The sequence below is a fragment of the Camelus bactrianus genome, chromosome 23 (assembly GCF_048773025.1).
Source record: "Camelus bactrianus isolate YW-2024 breed Bactrian camel chromosome 23, ASM4877302v1, whole genome shotgun sequence".
Classification (NCBI taxonomy): domain Eukaryota; kingdom Metazoa; phylum Chordata; class Mammalia; order Artiodactyla; family Camelidae; genus Camelus; species Camelus bactrianus.
Genome location: NC_133561.1, coordinates 19650439 through 19669975, shown reverse-complemented (window position 1 = coordinate 19669975; position 19537 = coordinate 19650439). Strand labels below are relative to the sequence as shown.

Genomic DNA, 19537 nt, shown 5'->3' with positions numbered 1-19537 from the left:
TCATTTGGCTTCTCATATCACTCAGAATAAAATCCAAAACCTTTAGCATCCCCTGAAAAGCAATATGTGAATTGGCCTCAGACTCTGATGTCATCTCCTGTAACTTGACCCTTCATTCACTATTACCTAGCAATAGACTGGCCTCTTTGCTATCCCCTGGATATCTACTGTTTTCCTGGATATCTGCTGCCAAGAATATTCCTCACTTTGATATCTGCATGACTCTTATACTTAATTTAGGTTTAAGTCCAAATCCCTGACTCTGACCTAACTCCCTTGCTCTGTCCCTTACACATCTTAATTTTGTTCACAGCACTTATCTTCACCTAAGAAATATGTGTACTTATTTATTAACTGAATCTTCCACCAAAAACAAGCTCTGTGTGAGTTGTTGCATTTGTTGCTTTACTCACAGTGTCTAGAACATACTATGTGTACTTTTTTGAATAAGTAAATGAAAAGATACTCCTTGAGCACCCAGTATTTATGAAGTACTCCACCATGTTGTCTGATTTCACCTGGTATATTTTGAATTTGCTTTTTTCAAAGTCTGGATAAATTCACAGGAACTTGTTAATAATGGGTTCTTTGAGAAATGGGAATAGCAAAGGCTGAGGGCCTTTAACTTCTTATCTCATAAACTTATAAATTGTTTAAACTTTTCACTTCAGCATTTCTGAAAGGCCTTCTATACAATATTCAAACTTTAAGGTCCTCTAAAGTCTATCCCCAATTTATCATTCTAATAGCAAGTTAGGCAAAATGAGGCAACAGAGGAACATGTTCCAAACAAAGGAACAAGGTAAAATCACAGAAGAACTAAGTTAAGTGGAAATAGGCAATCTACCTAAGAAAGAGTTCAGGATAATGATCACAAAGATGACCAAAGAACTGGGGAGAAGAAGATGCACAAAGCAAGAAGTTGGAAGTTTTTAACAGTTAGAAAATATAAACAACAAAACAGAGATGAAGAATACAATAACTGAAATGAAAAATACACTAGAAGGAATCAACGGTAGACTAAGTGAAACATAGGAGTGGATCGGCAAGCTGGAAGACAGAGTAGTGGAAATCACTGATGCTGAACAGAAAGAAGAAAAAAGAATGCAGAGAAATGAGGACAGTTTAAAAGACCTCTGGGATAACATCAAGCATAGTAACATCTGCATCACAGGGGTCCCATAAGGAGAAAGAGAGAGAGAAAGGGAAAGATAACATATTTGAAGACATAACTTCCTTAACCTTGGAAAGGAAACAGACATCCAAGTCCAGGAAGCACAGAAGTCCCAAACAGGATCAACCCAAAAAGGAACATGCCAAGACATATTGTAATTAAATGGCAAAACTAAAAGATGCAGAGAAAATATTAAAAGCAGCAAGGGAAAGGCAATAGTTATAAGACACTGATGAAAGAAATTGATGATGATATAAACAGATGGAAAGATTTACTGTGTTCTTGGATTAGAAGAATCAATATTGTTAAAATGACCATACTACTCAAGACATTCTACAGTTCAACGTAATCTCTATTAAACTACCAATGGCACAACAAGTAACAGGTGTTGGTGAGGATGCGGAGAAAAGGGAACCCTTGTGCATTGTTGGTGAGAATGTATACTGATGCAGCCATTATGGAAAACAGTATGGAGGTTCCTCAAAAAACTAAAACTACCATATGATCCAGTTCCAATTTGGGGCATATTTCCAAAGAAAATGAAAATACTAATTTTAAAAGATACATGCACTCCAATGTGCATAACAGCCTTACTTACAACAGCCAAAATATGAAAGCAACCTAAGCGTCCATCAACAGATGAATGAATAAAGAATACCACTATATATGATATATATATATGATATATATATTTTTGGCAATCCTATACACACACACACACACACACACACCAGAATACTACTCAGCTATAAAAAAAGAATGAAATTTTGCCATCTGAAGCAACATGAATGGACTTTGAGTGTATTATACTTAGTGAAACAACTCAGAGGGAAAAAAATACTGTATGTTATCACTTATATATGGAATCTAAAAAATAAAATGAAGTAGTGAATATAACAAAAGAGAAATAGACTCACAGATATAGAGAACAAACTAGTGGTTACCAGCAAGGAGAGGGAAGAAGGGCAAAATAGGGTTAGGGCATTAAGAGGTACAAACTACTATGTTTAAAATAAATAATCTACAAAGGTATATTGTACAGCACAGGGAATATAGCTGAAATTTAATATTATAAATCAATTATACCTCAATTAAAAAGAGAAAGAAAAAGAAAACTATTACATTAAAATGGTTAAATTGCCAAAAAAATTGATAAAGAAGGATATATTGTATAGCACACAGAATTATAGCCATTATCCTGTAAGGACCTTTCAATGGAGTATAATCTATAAAAAATCCTGAATCACTATGTTGTACACCTAAAACTAATAAAATATTGTAAATCAACTATACTTCAATTAAAAAATATATACATATAATAGGCATATTTCCAAAACAATACATCCAATACATATCAAAATAATGCCACTTTAACTTCTGCATAGTGCTCCATTGTTTATTTATACTATTTAAACTAGTAGGAGTATAAATAGATATTTAGAAAGATATTAGGATTCAGTCCTTTTGCTATTACAAGTAATGTTGCAGATAATATGCATATATATATATATATATGTATGTATTTGTAGCATTGTACTAGTATTCCTGTAACATGTTACTAGAGGTAGAATTCCTGAATCGGAACTCTGAATATTTTAAAAGATGATAAATCCTTTTCAGTTGCTAACTAGTCAAGTCTAAACTCACCCAAAAATATTTGAAAATGTGTATTTTTATATAATCTGTTTAATATTTACCCACAGAATAGAAGAAAAATGTGTAATTCTCATGTCATTGCACATTTTATAGTTAGACACTATATGTAGTTTCATATCAGCCATATTCTTCTATGGATTGTCAATTCATACTGTTTAGATAGTTTTGCATTGAGTTGCTTATTTTCTTATTGATACGTTCTTATAATGTACATTAGCCATTTATCCTTCACATATTTTGCAAATATGTTCTCTTTGTGTCATTTCTTGTACCTTTTTTCAGGGACTTTGATACTTAGAATTTCTGTTTTTATGCAGTCAAATTTGTTAGTATTTTATTTTATATTTATGTAGATTATAATTTCATAATATGAAAGGTCTTTCCAATTATGAAAATATTATATTTTATTTTAATGCAACACTAATTTTTAATATTTAATTCATCTAGCATTATGTTTGATTTGTTAGGAGTCTAATTTTATTTTTTATTTTTATTTTTCCCCTTGAAATCTAGTGTTGCTTTCAAACCAGTCTTCTATTAAGCAACCCTTACCCCACAAATCTGAAATGCCAATTTTACTGTGTATTTATTGTTCACGTTAACCAGGTTCAGTTTCTAGGCTCCTCCCTTCCACTCACCTGTCTCCACAAGGTCTATATTGTTTTGCAGTTTATATTGTTAGCTTTAATCACCTAATGTACTGTATAATTTACTATTTTTTAATGTTTATTGGCTGCCTTCCCTGTAGGAATGTAAGGTACACAAGAAAGGGATTTTTCAGTTTGTTTGTTTTACTAATGTATCCCTCCCAAGTATCTAGAAAAGTATGTAGCTACAGTGAGCATTCAATATTTATTGAGTAGATGATTGCATATTTGCAGTATCGGGTCTTCCCAACCAAGAATGTTATATCTCTTCATTACTTTGATTTTCTCTATTTGGTCTATTGAAGTCTCCCATCTCTTTTTCAGTCAATTTTAGAAGTTTGCATTTTCCTAGGAAATTGTTCATTTTATCTAGATTTTCCACTTTATTGGCAAGGCTTCCCATTTTATTTTGTAACTTTCTTCCATATCTGTAACTGTATTCTCTTGCTCATTTGTAATGTTGTTCATGCTCCACCACTTGTTAGTTTGGCTTGCAAGATCTCATTTATTATTTTTAGAGTTTTTGGTTTTATTTTCATTTCCTTTGAAAAGAACTCTTGATTTTATTTATCAAATCTACTTTCTTTTAAATTTAATTCCTTAATCTCTGCACCTTACCTCTACTTTCTGCTGGTAACTTTGGTATTCTAGCACCTGTTTCTTGAGTTTAATGATTAGTTCATTTACTTTCAGACTTGACTGTTTCTAAGTATTTAAAACTATGAAAAAGCATAATGCTATGAATTTTTCTCTGTATGGCTTTAGCTGCATCCCATAAACTTTTATATATAGTGTTCTTATTCTCATTATTTTTTTAAAAATTCCTTATTTTCATCTTAACCTCATGTTTAATCCAAAATTCCTTTAACTACGTTTTTAATGAGCAGTGCAACAGGAAAATGGGAGTAGATTGACACTAATATCTTATTAAAGTATTCTGATCCTAAAAAATTTGGCATTTCTGATTTAAAAGTTTGATTAGAATATAACTTCTGAAGTGTTGGGAAAACTGGACAGCAGCATGTAAAGCAATGAAGCTAGAACACTCCCTTACACCATATACAAAAATAAACTCAAAATGGATTAAAGACTTAAACATAAGACAAGATACAATAAACCTCCTAGAGGAAAATATAGGCAAAACATTATCTGACATACATTTCAAAAATTTTCTCCTAGAAGAAATAAAAGCAAGAATAAACAAATGGGAACTAATGAAACTCACAAGCTTCTGCACAGCAAAGGAAACCAGAAGTAAAACAAGAAGAAAACCTACGGAATGGGAGAAAATTTTTGCAAATGAAACCGATAAAGGCTTGATCTCCAGAATATATAAGCAGCTCATACGACTCAATAAGAAAAAAATAAACAACCCAATCCAAAAATGGGCAGAAGACCTAAACAAGCAATTCTCCAAGGAAGACATACAAATGATCAAAAAGCACATGAAAAAATGCTCAATATCACTAATTATCAGAGAAATGCAAATCAAAACTACAATGAAGTATCACCTCACACCAGTCAGAATGGCCATCATTCAAAAATCCACAAATGACAAATGCTGGAGAGGCTGTGGAGAAAGGGGAACCCTCCTACACTGCTGGTGGGAATGCAGTTTGGTGCAGCCACTATGGAAAACAGTGTGGAGATTCCTCAAAAGACTAGAAATAGACTTACCGTATGACCCAGGAATCCCATTCCTGGGCTTGTATCCAGAAGGAAATCTACTTCAGGATGACACCTGCACCCCAATGTTCATAGCAGCACTATTTACAATAGCCAAAACATGGAAACAGCCTAATGTCCATCAACAGGTAACTGGATAAAGAAGATGTGGTATATTTATACAATGGAATACTACTCAGCCATAAAAACCGACAACATAATGCCATTTGCAGCAACATGGATGCTCCTGGAGAATGTCATTCTAAGTGAAGTAAGCCAGAAAGAGAAAGAAAAATACCATATGAGATCGCTCATATGTGGAATCTAAAAAACAAAAACAAAAACAAACAAACAAAAACAAAGCGTAAATACAGGACAGAAATAGACTCACAGACAGAGAATACAGACTTGTGGTTCCAGGGGGGTGGAGGGTGGGAAGGGATAGACTGGGATTTCAAAATTGTAGAATAGATGAACAAGATTACACTGTATAGCACAGGGAAATATACACAAAATGTTATGATAACTCAGAAAAAAATGTGACAATGAGTGTGTATATGTCCATGAATGACTGAAAAATTGTGCTGAACACTGGAATTTGACACAACATTGTAAAATGATTATAAATCAATAAAAAATGTTAAAAAAAAAAGAATATAACTTCTTGCTTTTTTGTGTGTGTGTGTGTGTGAAACTGTCACTTAATTATTCAGATTCCAAATGTAAGCTGCATAAGCAGAAAATACTCTGAACCTCCCTAACTCTGAATTCACCTTCCTCCTTTCAGCCAGCCTTCTCTAAATGTTATATTTTGAAAATTAAAGAAAGTATATTCCTAGGAGCTATCCATATGTAATGTATCTGAAAAGAAAGCTATGAAACCAACTAGTCCAATGGTTCATTTTATAGATACGGCTATTGAACCAAAGAGGTTAAGAGACTTACTGTTTATGAACCTCTATGATTTGGGCATAATACTCTATTATGGAGAGAAAGTTGATTATTATTTTTAGAGTGACCCTGAAGATGTGACAGCTCACCACCACCACCACCATTTCTTCATTTCCTCATCCCAATTGTTTTAGCCTGCTATGGCTGCCATAAGAAAATACCACAGACCAGGTGGTTTAAACAATAGAAATTCATTTTCTCACCATTCTGGAGACTAGAAGTCCAAGGTCAAAGTGTCACCAAGGTTGGTTTCTGATGGAAAACTCTCCTCCTGGCTTTGAGACATTGGCCACCTTCTTGTGTCCTCACATGACCTTTCCTCTTTGTGCATACAGAGAAAGATATTCTGGTGTATCTTCTTCCTGTGATAAAGACATCAGTCATACTGGATTAGGGCCTCACCATTCTGACCTCATTTAACCTTAATTTCCTCCTTACGGACTCTACTTCCAAATATAGTCACGAGAGTTAGGGCTTCGAAATACGCATTTTGCGGGGTTATAGTTCAGTCCATAACCCAATGCTTCCTAATAATACCATTTCTGTCATGCTCGTCCTCATTTTTATTTAATGCACTAATTCCAGTTCTTTCTTCTATATAAATGATGTGATTACAAAAGTGATACAGTGAATGCAAGGAGAAACATATCCAGAAAAAAAAAAAACCACTCTACTATGCAGTGGGAGAGAAGCTCTCAAGCACTGTGTTAAGTTGTGGGTTTGTGCCCGAACACTCTAATTTTCTCCAAGTATATAAATAGTCATTGTGAAAGAAATTGCTTTGGTTAATAGCGCACTTAAATAAAACAGCATGGATTTACATTAACTCAGAATAACAGAAACTTTTTTCTCTTTTTTCCAGATTATTTTGGAAATATTGTGATAAAAATGGAAAATAATGTAATGTTTTATTCCAAGGTGTCTGCTGAAGATGCAGTGAAACTACATTTATGGACAAGTAACAGAATAAAATCATTAATTTCCTTGGATTCATCTGGTCAAGTATATCTCATATACGTTTTTGAAAATGGTGAAATACAGCGACAGGAATATCCCTTAATACTGGAAGCACACAGTGCAATTTTTAAGACAGAAGAAAAATGTCCCTACTGGGAATTTCACAATAATATTTTTGTTGCTTTTTACTTATTGGACAAGGGACAAAACCTGTCATTTTGGGCTCTAATAGTCTATCCAGAAAATACTGGTCTGTACATCATTGTGGAATCATATGGCCCCAAAATATTAGATAAAAAACAACAAGTTCACTATGAAACTGCCTTAGGATACAGCATTAAAAACATGGTAAGTTATTATTTTAAAATTCCTTCATTTTATTTTAATAAATGTTAAACTATAATATTGACTTTAAAAAAAATGGATTTCCCCTCAAGTTTAGCTTCAAAAATGTTGAGAAATATCTACGTTTTTAAATAAATAATATGGTAAGTCATTAATTCCTGAGTGACAACTTTTACTTTCAATATCCAGGGCCTGTTTGCCACTTAAAAGCACATTCCTGCAGAACTCTGACTGTCAATTGTATTGTTCGTTTCCTTTTTCTTTTTTTTTAATGCGTGACTTTTCTGTAGAGTTCCATCTGCTATGTCCGGTAGTATAACACCACCCCTAAACCTAATGGCTTCAAACAACAACTAGTTCTGCGGGTCAGCAATTTTGGTTATGAGTAGCTGGGCAGCTCTGCTGGTTTCATTCTGTGTTCATTCATGAGGCTGTGGTCATCTGATAGCTTGCCTGGGACAGGATAATGTAAGATGACCTCATTCACGTGTCAAATGCTTGGTGGAAGCACTGGCTTGTTAGTATAAGGGACCTCAGCTGGAGCACTTGTCTCTGCTCTATGGGTCCTCTATCCTGCAGGCTAGACCTGGCTTCTTTACTTGGTAATTTCAGGGCAGTGTTCCAAATGGTGAGAGCAGAAGTCACGAGGCCTTTCAAGACCTAGGTTTGGCCATATTCTACTCATCAAAATAATTCACAAGGCTCGCCCAGATTAACAGGATGGGGAAACAGACTCCACCTCTTAATAGAAGAGCAGCAAACATACACTGTAAAGGGACATGCATCCAGGAATGGGAGAAATTATTGCAGCCATCTTTGTAAATAATCTACCACAACTGGTATAAATTTTTTGTCTATGGTTTTGTAGATTATCTTCCTAAGTAATACTGTAGCATAATTGTTTTACATGTTACTACAATTTCTTCCCAAATATTGTGTGTTCTCCCCACTTCCTCTTTCTAGGCTCAGCTCCCTTAAGCTTGTACACTTGAGACTAATATAATATTACCTATCAATTGAACCTCAATTTTTGAAAAAGAATTAGGTCAATTAAGATATTCAAAAATAATTTTTAAAATTTCAAAACTATCTTTTGGCACAATATCATTATGAAAAATTAGAGAATTAGGCAAAATGAGGTGAGTAAACAAGGGAACAAGATAAAACCCCAGAAGAACTACTAAGCGAAATGGAGATAAGCAATCTACTTAATAAAGTGTTGAAGGTAAGGATCATAAAGACACTCAACAAACTGGAGAATGGCTTGAGCAAAGTGAGAAGTTTAACAGAGTCAGAAAATATAAAGAAGAACCAAACGGAGCTGAAGAAAGGTTCAGACAAATAATTCCCCATAGTCTCAACAATTACAGACTATATGATATCTGTAATCGATTAAAAACTTCAAAGAGGAAATAAAAAGGTCCAGAGGCAGATTACAGAAAACAGAAGAAAGTGAAAGTTTGCTATGCTAAGGATGTAAATAAAAAATAAAAATAATATTTCTATAACAAAAGTTAAATAAGGAGGGAGAGAGAAGCAATATAAATAAATGTGATGATATAAAATTAAAAGCAAAATAAGAAAATATAACAAATTAAATCTAACATATACATAATGGTAGTTTCTGAGCTAGAAAAGAAAATAAATTAGGAAAAAATGCTAAATATATTATTCTTCTTACCTAAAGAAAGATTTCAATCTACTTGAAAGTATCCATTGTCCCTATTCCCAATTTTTCTACTTTACATAAACTTTTTATTTTCTTTTTCAGACTGTAACATTTTCTCAGAATATCAACTATGAGGCAGTAGATGATTATTTCACATTGCAGTAAGTGTGACTTTTAAAAGAACCTACTCAATATTAAATATGCTATTCAGGTTACTGACTTATAGGTATTCTTTTATTGAAATTGCCTCATATCCTTTTAAATATCCAGATTTCAAATTCCTTTAAATATCTGGCAAGATGTGAAATTAGTATTCTGTATAGCAATGTAAAATGCTCCTTTAATTAAATGGAAACATGACCTATCTGAAGGTGCTATTCATCCAATTGAAGGTACAAAAAAACAGGCTGTTTCTTAATTCAACAATTCTGAGCATCTTTTATCATTCATTCCCATCCCAAAGTCTTTACATACTACCCTTAAGCAAAAACTAGAACTTGAATATCCGAAAAAAAGTCTTTAATTATGAGTAGAATCAGACAAAACACTATCTCGGAGTCTTGGAATAAGGTAGCACCTACACAATTTCTGAAGGAAGGCAGCCAACACAGAATTGTGTCTTAAGGCATTGATAAGGTTCTCATTATGTCCTGACTCAATGTATTTTCTGGAAAGATACCACTATTCTAGGAAAAGGTCTATTTTTCTTTGGTCTCTCTGCAGCTACTCCATGTGAGTTTGATCACCCACTCCGTGCCAAGCACTCTAGTAAGTGTTCACAACACATGGTGAACAAGAAACATGGAGTACTGCTGTCATGAGACATACCTCTAGTGGGGTAAGACAAGCAGCACGTAATGAAGTAAATAAGCAAGATGATCCCAAATAATTATAAGTGCTATTAAGAAAATAAAACAGAAGCGGTAGAGAACGACCAGGAAGTGTCAGGAGGAAATGCTACTTTAGACACAATAGTCAAGAGAGGCTCAATGTGTTCCTTTTTCCCTCAACCACTAACTTTATTCTTGACTCTTCTAGCATTGTGGATTCCTTTGGGTACTTTTGGTTTTGTGGATATTTACTCAGCATTCTGTTGCTGTACAATACACAGCAAATTAGCCAGGATACTTTAGGTCAGTCTGAGGCTTGACAAAAAAATACCAAAAGCTTTGAAATTAGCAATGGCAGGAAAGGAAAAAAAAAAACCAAAACCTGTATATCAGCAAAATTGTGTAGCAAATTGAAGATGCAGTATTTACTTTAGTGTCCTTTTACAGATCTATACTATATTACTGAATTTATCAAGTCAAAGACTCCATCAAATTGGGGTAAAAGGCAATAGTTGGCATAATTATAAGATGCTTCCTGATTCCAAAATTGTTGAAGGAAATTTTAAAAAATGTATCTTAGAATTGATGAAATATGGTACAGTGATTTAAAAATACAAAAATGTGCTACTTGTATCCTCCCTTATTTAGTCTTTTTATATCTAATATATGATAAATATTAAGATACAATGAATATTGGAATGAAAAGGACATTTGTTGGTGGTTTGTGTATGCTTTTCCCCAGTTTTTTTAAAAAGTAAAAACCTTAGCAGTGGCAGGGTATAAATAATACTTTTAAAATCTTTTCTTCTGTGATCTTTGAGCCTGAGCACAAAGTGATTCATGTGTATTTCATAATCTACAAAGGCATTATGTCCAGTCTCCCTCTTGGTTCCAGTCAGATCACATTAGGCAGCATACTGTGAATCAGAAAACTAATTTCACAATTTTATTCTTTATTGTTCAAAAGGCATTATCAATAGGAGGGGAAAAAATCTGCAGAGGCTAGAGAAGGAACCTATACAGTGGCTATAACCTTATAATACCATCAGGAAGCAGGGCAAGCTGTCAGCAGCAGAGCCCTACCTTCAGGGGACTGAGGGTGTTCATGAAACAGGAGGGGTTGAAATGCTGATAGATGCTCATTCTATTTCCCACTGTGCTGACCCTATGCTGGTCAAAATACAGAATGCCCTGAGGTGGGAGTGACCTTAGGATATGACCACAGTGCACCTTAGAAGCAGTCACCCCCATCCTCCAGGTGTCTAGAATTCCTCGTGGGGGGCGGGGGTTCCATCAGATCATGTTCATGGGGGTTTTGATCTGCTCTACAGAAAGGCAGAGTCATGCCTGCCTCCCTTGTGATTCTATAGTCACCTATATGTGTTGTTTCTCCTAGACACCAGAACACGGGTCTTTTGCTCATCCAGGTTAGGTTTAGTGAATTTGCGAAAATATGTCCAATAACCCAAAAGGTAAGTGACATGGGTAGAAGATCAAAAAATTTACTTCAGTAATACAAGGTGGTAAACTAAATAATACATACCAACCCCATTCAACACCATTCCCCTAATACATAGCAACACTGTAATATTTCACTGTAGCGATGGCATTATTTACCTTGGGAAGAGAAGATAAGATTACTGCTTTCTATGAGTTTACTATCAGAAGTGAGATATATAAACACGCACAAAGGTGTAAAATTATTAGTTTTTGAAAATAAATAAAACTGTGTAAAGGAAAACTAAAGTCAATGGGAACAGCTAAAGTTGGATATGGCTTGTCAGAGAAGACTGCCAGTCATGTCCATATTTATCCTGCACGTATTTATTCAAAAAACTGAATCATTTCTTCATTCAAAAAAATGTATGACATGCCTGCTATGTTTCAGTCCATGTGCTTAAGTAATGGGAGTCACAAAGATGAAAAGAGCCCCTTCCCAAGGGGAAGCTATAAGCTAGTATAAGAGAACGTGAGATTTACAATTATCAAATAGCCCAGAGGAAAGAGTGAGCAATTTTGATTGGGAGGGAAAGGTGATGCATAAAGGTGATGCAGAAACTGGCTGCTGAAGAATCAGGAGAAGCTGCGTGGGCAGGCGCAGAGAGAGCTGCAGGGAGAGGCGTGCTCAAAGGCATAGCAATGTGATGATGCAGCAGTGGGCTGAGCAGGCAACCACCCACCAGCACCTCCTTTGAGTCTTTGTTCCACGCTGAGGGGTGCCTCCTCCCTTTGCTCCTTCTCAGCCCAACTAATAATCAATAAACATATATTGAGCACCCACTACACAGCAGTCATAGCACAATGAGGAATCCCTACATGAAGAACTCAGAGTTAAATGAAACACAGTGCCTGCTCTTCGAGACGCCAGCACAAGGAACCTGTTCCTACCAGGACAAGGTTCCATGAATTTAGAGGAAGCCTTGAATTGAGGCAGATGTGATCCACCCTTGAGCTCTGCTGACACATACTGCTTCCCCAGGAAACTGCCTGCAGATGCGTACCCACCACTCCCCCGTCTACCTACCATGCTGCCTTCCTAGCTTAATCTGCCGAGGAAGCAAAGATGAGACCTCGCAAGTTCCTGGCCCAGCCTCGGTCTGTGTGTTCCATCTTCAGCTCCTCAACAGCTCCACCCTATTCCATACACGATGCCTTCCTGAAGCATGTGCTTTCCTCCAACCTTTCCTCTGTCTAATTTATAGATTTGTTAGGGATCCTTATTCACCCTTTCCTGCCCAGCCCAGGCATTACAAAAGCAGGTTAATCTAACCTGAGTTCAAATCCAAGCTCTACCACCTGCAGGCTTCGAAAAGCTACTAAACACTCTAAATTTCAGCTGCCTCATTGGTAAAAGAGGAAATATAGAATCTACCTTGCAGTATTTATCTACTTTGCTGAGCGCATTAAATGAGATAATTTTTGTTAAGTGCCCAGAAGAGTACCTACCACAGAGTAATCATCTAATATTCCTGGTTCCTTCCTTGGCACACCCCAAGACAGGGACAGTTCAAATCCAGCCACCATGCATGCCACTGCAGGTAGTCTGTATTGACCCACCCACTGAAACAGAATGGAGAAATATGTCATACATAGCCCTTTGGTCAACAGGAAAATGTGGCCTTGTGGAGGTAGGTCCTCCAGCTAGCCAGGAAAATAAAAACATGTACGCAACTACAAGGTGTGCCTTCAACCACAGGGACCCTTCTTTGTGCTGGTAAGCAAGTTGTCAATCTCCCAGATAAATTTATTACAGAGGCATAGGGCCCACAGACTTCTCTAGTTGCATGACGTTAGGCCCTTGCTAAACGTGCTGGAGCAAACGGACCATGGTCTGAACCATCTGAACAGGAATCTGCCATCTTTGTCACTTAGTCCTCCTATCTTCAGCAGAGGCAGCTCCAACAGGGCTGCATCTCGGTTTTTAACCATACACCAAGAAGCAGAACGCAGTGAGGCCACCCTAGTAAGCCAGTCCCCAGAGGGCCTTAGTAATTCCTTCCAAGACGAATTTCCCCAGGGAGAGAGGACTACACTTTGTCTAATGCGTTGTCTATCAATATTTCTGTGTTGAAGGCCTTTAGAATTCCTTCCTCAGTTCAGTTGTTCCGTCCAGTTAGAGAGAATGGCTGTGTCTGATTCTGAGCTAAGGCAGGCGCAGTTCTGCCCTGTCTCTCCACTTAAGAGAAGAACATTAAATAAAGAAAACCGGTACACTCATTATTATCCTTTGGGCTATATGTCCAAATCTCTCTAATTAGATGTCCAGTCCTAGGGAACATGTGTCAGCCCTCCAGCAGTGAATAAAAAAAGGATTATTCCTGCTTCCCACATCCTGTGCCCATGCTCCTGTTCAAGAGCCACCTGCAGGTCAACTCGTATTTTTAATCCTAGTCATGGCTGTTGATTCTGAGGGATGATTTTTGTGAACTAGGACCCAGAAAAGAAGTGATGTTACAAATAAGATCATCAAGTGATGATCTAACTATGAAAAATTTGAGGACCTCAGCCAACCATGTACGTTATACGGAAAATTTAGTAAAGAAAAAGGGCAGACCCATTTCTCTGAACATATTTGATGGGAAAAGATTTAATGACAATGGACAGCAAGGACTGTGGGTAGAATTGTTGAGATAACAAATCAGGTCCTATGGGTGAGATCAGGTGGTTCAAGAAATAAGATTCATGGACTCCTGCTGTAGAACATCCCTTGCAAATGAAGCCTGAAAGGTTTTGGTTTCGCAGGTGCAACTCTTTAAATCCATAAAGCTTGGCTGGACATCATTCTTTATCCCCACCCTCCTGATCCCCAAGTCCTTCTTTAGGGTAAGGAGTATTAGGGATTTTTCTTTAGATTTGCCTTGTGGAAATATGCAACATACAGGACATATTTAAGACAGAATGCAAGTGTCTAGATCTCACTTAGAAAGCCTTGGGTGGGGGCAGGGTAGACAGCAGTGAGTAAAGTGTCCTGGAGCCAGGTAGAAATAGAAGTAGCCTATCTCAGAGGAAGGACCAGGACTCTGGTTAAAAAGAAGTCAAATTAATAGATATAGAAAACTGCCAGGGGAGTCAGGTGCAAGCTGGAACCACAGAGTTGACAGTCCTGATCACAGAGGTGCTGGTGAAAGATAAGACCAGATCAGGTCTCAGAGATACTGATGTAAGAGAGCAGAGACCCAACCTTCGGGCCTTGAGAGCAGTAAGGGTGGAAAGAAGCAAAGAAAGAGAAAAAGTGATCAAAGAAGGAGGAAAACACAAAGTAGTACAACAGAACCCTACATTTAAAGGATTATTTCAAGTCTAAAATGTAATTGCCCTTGGCTGTAGTAATATTTTAGATCATGTGACTCGGAACCGCTGAACTCATCACCTAAATTACTTTACTTTAGGTGTTCCAAATAGCTGTGGGCTGTGATGCTAAAAAATTCATCGCTGTCAAAGGGCAAGTATATTTGCATTTGACCTGTCTTACTCTTCACGTTTTAAAACAAATGGTGAACTAAATGGTAATTACTAGCAATAATATTAGCCTAATGACTAACACGTCATAATGAAATCCATTATGAATTGACAATTTGTCCAAACCAGATTTGTTTGAACTTTTTGCCAAGTCAAATATTACATTTGAATCGTACTAAAAGAGAAAAAGATTTCACCTCTTTCTCTATTACCAGCATTTTTCTCTATCTTTCCCTTTCATTCGCCAGTTTCCATCTTTCAAATCACCTCTCTTAGCTCTGCAGTCTACAACTCATTTCCAGAGAAATGAGAGGGAGAAACACTTAACCTCTGTTGTCCATCCAACTCAAACCAGCTATAATTTCATTTCTGTCAGAGAACTGCTTATAACCACATGAGAGAAGCCTCAGTTTCCTACACCTTTTTCTATGGGAAAATTTTTTAGAGCAAACCTAACAGAACCACCAGTGTTTTCTCCAGAGAAACCCGAGGTATGACTTTTATTGATCTTACTATGGTTCACAATGACGCACCCTGGATCTTGTGTCATCCATAGCCCTTTCTTATCCGTGGGAGAAAGTCAAGGTCAGCATTCACAAAACCAATTGAGGTGGAATATACAGTGGAGGTAGCAATGTATCAGTCAGGGTGACTGACTCTTATCTGAGCCTATTTATGAAGTGTCTTGCTCTCATCCAAAACAAAGGTCTATTCATTTGTCATTCTAATAATCTTTTGAGTACTGAATTATTATAACCAGTTGCCAGATAAGTAAATATTCCCATCTCATTCAGCCAGGTATTTGCATTTCCTGTTAAGTCCTCTTCCAGAAAACACAAAGGCTAACTGATTTATACAGCCTATAGCATCCTGTTTCTGGGATGGTATACATCGTTGCTCCTTAGAGTATGTTCTATGGGCCAGCACTGACATCACCTGGGAACTTACAGAATCTCAGCCCTCACCTCATACCTGCTGAGTCAGAATCCCTATTTTAACAAAATTTCTAAGATTAGTAGGGACATTAAAATTTGAGAATACGTGCTCTAAGAAAGATGTTACCAAAATCAATTCCCAGTACCCCTGCATGCAGTATCACTGCATGAAGACGTCCTTCTTCAGTGAGAGGCAAAGCCACTGGAATCAATTTCTGGGAGGGTTTAGAGAGCAACTGTCAAACTAGGTTACTTATCAGGATCACTTGGACAGCGTGTTTGAAAACACAGATTTCAGGACCTTATTCCAGGCCTCTTAGTCAACGACTCCCTGCTCTGGGAACCTAAAAATGACCCTAATATCTTGGATTCAGGCTGTGGTGGGCCTGAGGTTTTCATAGTCGGCAAAGGAAGCCTATGCACTTTGACAGGAGAGTTGTCAGTGAAGGAGGGCATCTCTTGGGGTCTCATTTGAGTTCGGGGTAGGAAACGGTCCAGACTTCCAATATCTATATAAACACAGTGATGACTAGAGTTCCTTCTGAGTTACACTGAAAGCAGCCAGCAAAAAAAACAGTCAAAGGAATAATTTAACTTATTAAAAACTCTTATTATTTTTATAGACCATGATAGCCTTACATCTGCACGAACCCTAACTAGAAATTATGTGACTCTTTAAAGTATATCCTTATGTGCACAACTGAGTCTCTAGTAACAATTAGAACTCTGTTTTTTAAAAAAAAATTATGAGAAATGAAACCATTCAAAGAAATTCACCTTTACTTTGATAGATTTTCTACAGATTTCTCATATGTATCAAATATAAGAGATACGTTAGATTTCAAATTCTGGTGTCTTCACAAACATTTGTGAAGCTGATTTTTAAAAACAGAAATGCTAGGGCCACATACCAACCCCCGAGATTCTAATTCATTAAGTGATGATTCTGTGCTACTTTCAAGTTTGAGAATCACTGAGTTAAATAATTAAATGTTTGTGTTAGTAAATAAGGAATGATGATGTTACAACTCCATTATGTTTTTTTAATAGATTTCATAAAAAAGAATGTCGTCATCATGATTTTTATTACCGTATTGAAAAGTAAGAAATATTTTTAACATAAGCATTGAGTTTTATATTAATGTATCAATAATTTAGAATCAGAATTTATTCCTATTAGCATCAGTCTTTTCTACTCTATGCATTTGTTACAAATTTACATCTAAGCACTGCTTTTGCTACATTTCACAACTTTTGACAAGTTGCGTTTTCATTTTCATTTAGTTGAATATATTTCTAAATTTCTCTTAAGATTTCTTCTTTGATCCATGTGCTATTAGAAGCATGTTGTTTAATCTGCACATATTTTAAGAGTATTTTGTAATTATCTGTTTGACTTTTGTGATACCTCTTTACCCAAAGTAATGGTTTTAATTTTTAAGTTTAAGAAAAGGAAAGATACTAAGTAGTGCAAATGTCTTTTACAGGACATATCTGAGGGATCGACCATCTAAACACTTGGTAAGAAAACTATAATTTTGTCAACCAGCCAAATATAGAAAATAACTAAAGCATTTTTCCTCTTCTAGAGAGTAAAATATGATTGGGAAAAATATGGCTGCCCACTGAGACTTAATTTCAAAGAAAAGTTTCACCCTTTACTTCAATTGTAAGTATATTCTCACTAAAAATTTTAACTTCCTTTGAAAACTTCAAAATAAAAGTATGAAAAGGAGCCTCATAGAAAACAAACTTATGGTTACCAGTGGGGTGAGGGGGTGGGAAGGGATAAATTTGGGAGTTTGAGATTTGCAAATTTTAGCCACTATAGATAAAAATAGATTTTTAAAAACCAAGTTTCTTCTGTATAGCACAGGGTACTATATTCAATATCTTGTAGTAACCTTTAATGAAAAAGAATATGAAAATGAATGCATGTACATGCATGACTGGACATTGTGCTGTGCGCCAGAAATTGACACAGTGTAACTGACTGTATTTCAATTTTAAAAAATATTTTTTAAATAAAAAATAAATATTTGCTGAATCAACTCATGAACTCCATGGCTTCCCTAAATGGGAAAAAATTTAATAGCATCAACGGTAATATAAAATAGAGAATAAAAGATAGGTTGCAGGGAGAAGATGATTAGTTGAGTTCTACATTCCTGAATTTGAGAAGTCTGTGTGACAGCCAGAGGGAAACGTTCAATAAAACGTTCACGGAAGCATCTGAAGTTCATGTAAACTGTCTGAGACAGAGATATGTATTTAGAAGTCAATAGAAATTTTGTGATATTAAGAATAGTTGTGACTGATCATAAAGAACTGTTGAAGTACCTAGAAGGTCCAACTGCACCCCTCTTCCCTGACCAAATCCTGAGTGAACTGAATAACAGGAGACAGAAGATGAAAATTATTACTTATTACTCACAAAAAATATATTGAGAAATAGAGCTTACATTTGCAGAAAGTGAACCTCCTGCTCCTACAGCACTAAGACTACACCTTACAGGGTTAAGAAGAATGATGTCCCCAGTCACTGGTATAGATCCACTGTTGGCCTCTCCTCCTGGGGGTCATTTAAATGTATAACATAAAGGAGCAAAGACGACATGTTATCCTAAACATTCGCTCCTAAATTCACTCCTAAGAAGAAAAATGCAGAAGCTGAGCCAAGCATGTCTAGCTTATTCTTTTCTAACTTATCAATCATTTAAGTCAACCCATCTCCCAAGGTGCAGAGTGAATAGGAACACAGATGTAGACCAAGAGCGTTATATTCAATGAGCGCCCTCCATGTAAAAGGAAGTCTCAAAAGTAGTATTTCCTTTTAACTGTAATATGGAAAAAGAGAAGAGTTATGAGCCAAAAAATTAACTCTACCAAAAAACAACAACAACAAAAAAAACAAAAAACAATATTCGAGGGTGGGCTGAAGAAAAGGAGACTAGAAATAAGACCCCAAAGAAAACATTCAGAGAAATACAAAGATGACACAGATCATATGGAACTGTGGAAGGAAAATGGAATTTGCAAGAAAAAAAAAAGAATAAAATTCTCGTGTTCTTCTGCATATTTGAAATATTTCCTAATAAAATAAAATAAACTATTAGGAGCAAGTTCCATGAAGAAGATTGGGGAAGTAGGATCAAAGGCCCAGGCAGCAAGGCTAAAAGGGGGACAGTTCATCCCCTGGTCCTCTGAGACTTGGAAGGAAGGAGCAAAAATGGACATGGAAAGTGACTGGTTTGGGAATAGGAATGTAGGAGTGTCATGTCTGAAAGCCTCGCTTTACTTACATGACGTAGGAAGGAGAGCCATCTGTAAACCAAGAAGAGGGACACTGAAGAGGGGCTTTCGGGAGAATGTCAAAGGTCACAGGGTAATATGGCTGGCTAAGGGCCAGTAACAAGGTGACTGGACACCACCACAGGCACAGCTGGGGTGAGATACCATGAGTGAGTCCAGTCCTCACAGAGGCTGAATGTCTGAAGTAGCACGTGCACAGAGGAAGAAGGCATAGGGAACCAAGTTTTGGATTAGACATTGGATGCAAGGGCAAGAACAACTGAGTGCATCTTGGATGCTGGTGAGAGAGGGGTCAGGTGACCGACCATGAGACTGAGCTGAGCGGGGAAGCCAGAGAGGCTGGAAAGGCACTACTGTGTAGCAGGAAAGCAGAGAGCAATCAGGGGACTGGAAGTTTCTGTGAGGTCAAGGGGCAGGTGAGAGGATGTGAAGGATGG

The 19537-nt window shown here is 36.6% G+C and overlaps 1 protein-coding gene and 1 long non-coding RNA gene across 11 annotated transcripts in view; one reads left to right on the top strand and one right to left on the bottom strand.

Moving 5' to 3' along the window:
• The window catches only part of LOC123613985 (uncharacterized), a 107683-nt gene that overhangs the window by 54228 nt on the left and 33918 nt on the right, over positions 1 to 19537 (bottom strand). For all 10 annotated transcript variants that reach the window (XR_012501840.1, XR_012501838.1, XR_006721410.2 and 7 more), the window contains one exon: positions 6297 to 6455. This is a non-coding gene — a long non-coding RNA (uncharacterized LOC123613985). The remainder of the gene's footprint in view (positions 1 to 6296; positions 6456 to 19537) is intronic.
• Positions 1 to 19537, top strand: part of CATSPERE (catsper channel auxiliary subunit epsilon) — a 98663-nt gene that overhangs the window by 55295 nt on the left and 23831 nt on the right. The window contains exons 10-16 of the mRNA XM_074351736.1: positions 6956 to 7398; positions 9167 to 9225; positions 11291 to 11366; positions 14784 to 14836; positions 16839 to 16889; positions 17276 to 17309; positions 17378 to 17457. Coding sequence (XP_074207837.1) covers positions 6956 to 7398; positions 9167 to 9225; positions 11291 to 11366; positions 14784 to 14836; positions 16839 to 16889; positions 17276 to 17309; positions 17378 to 17457 — 796 coding nt within the window. The remainder of the gene's footprint in view (positions 1 to 6955; positions 7399 to 9166; positions 9226 to 11290; positions 11367 to 14783; positions 14837 to 16838; positions 16890 to 17275; positions 17310 to 17377; positions 17458 to 19537) is intronic.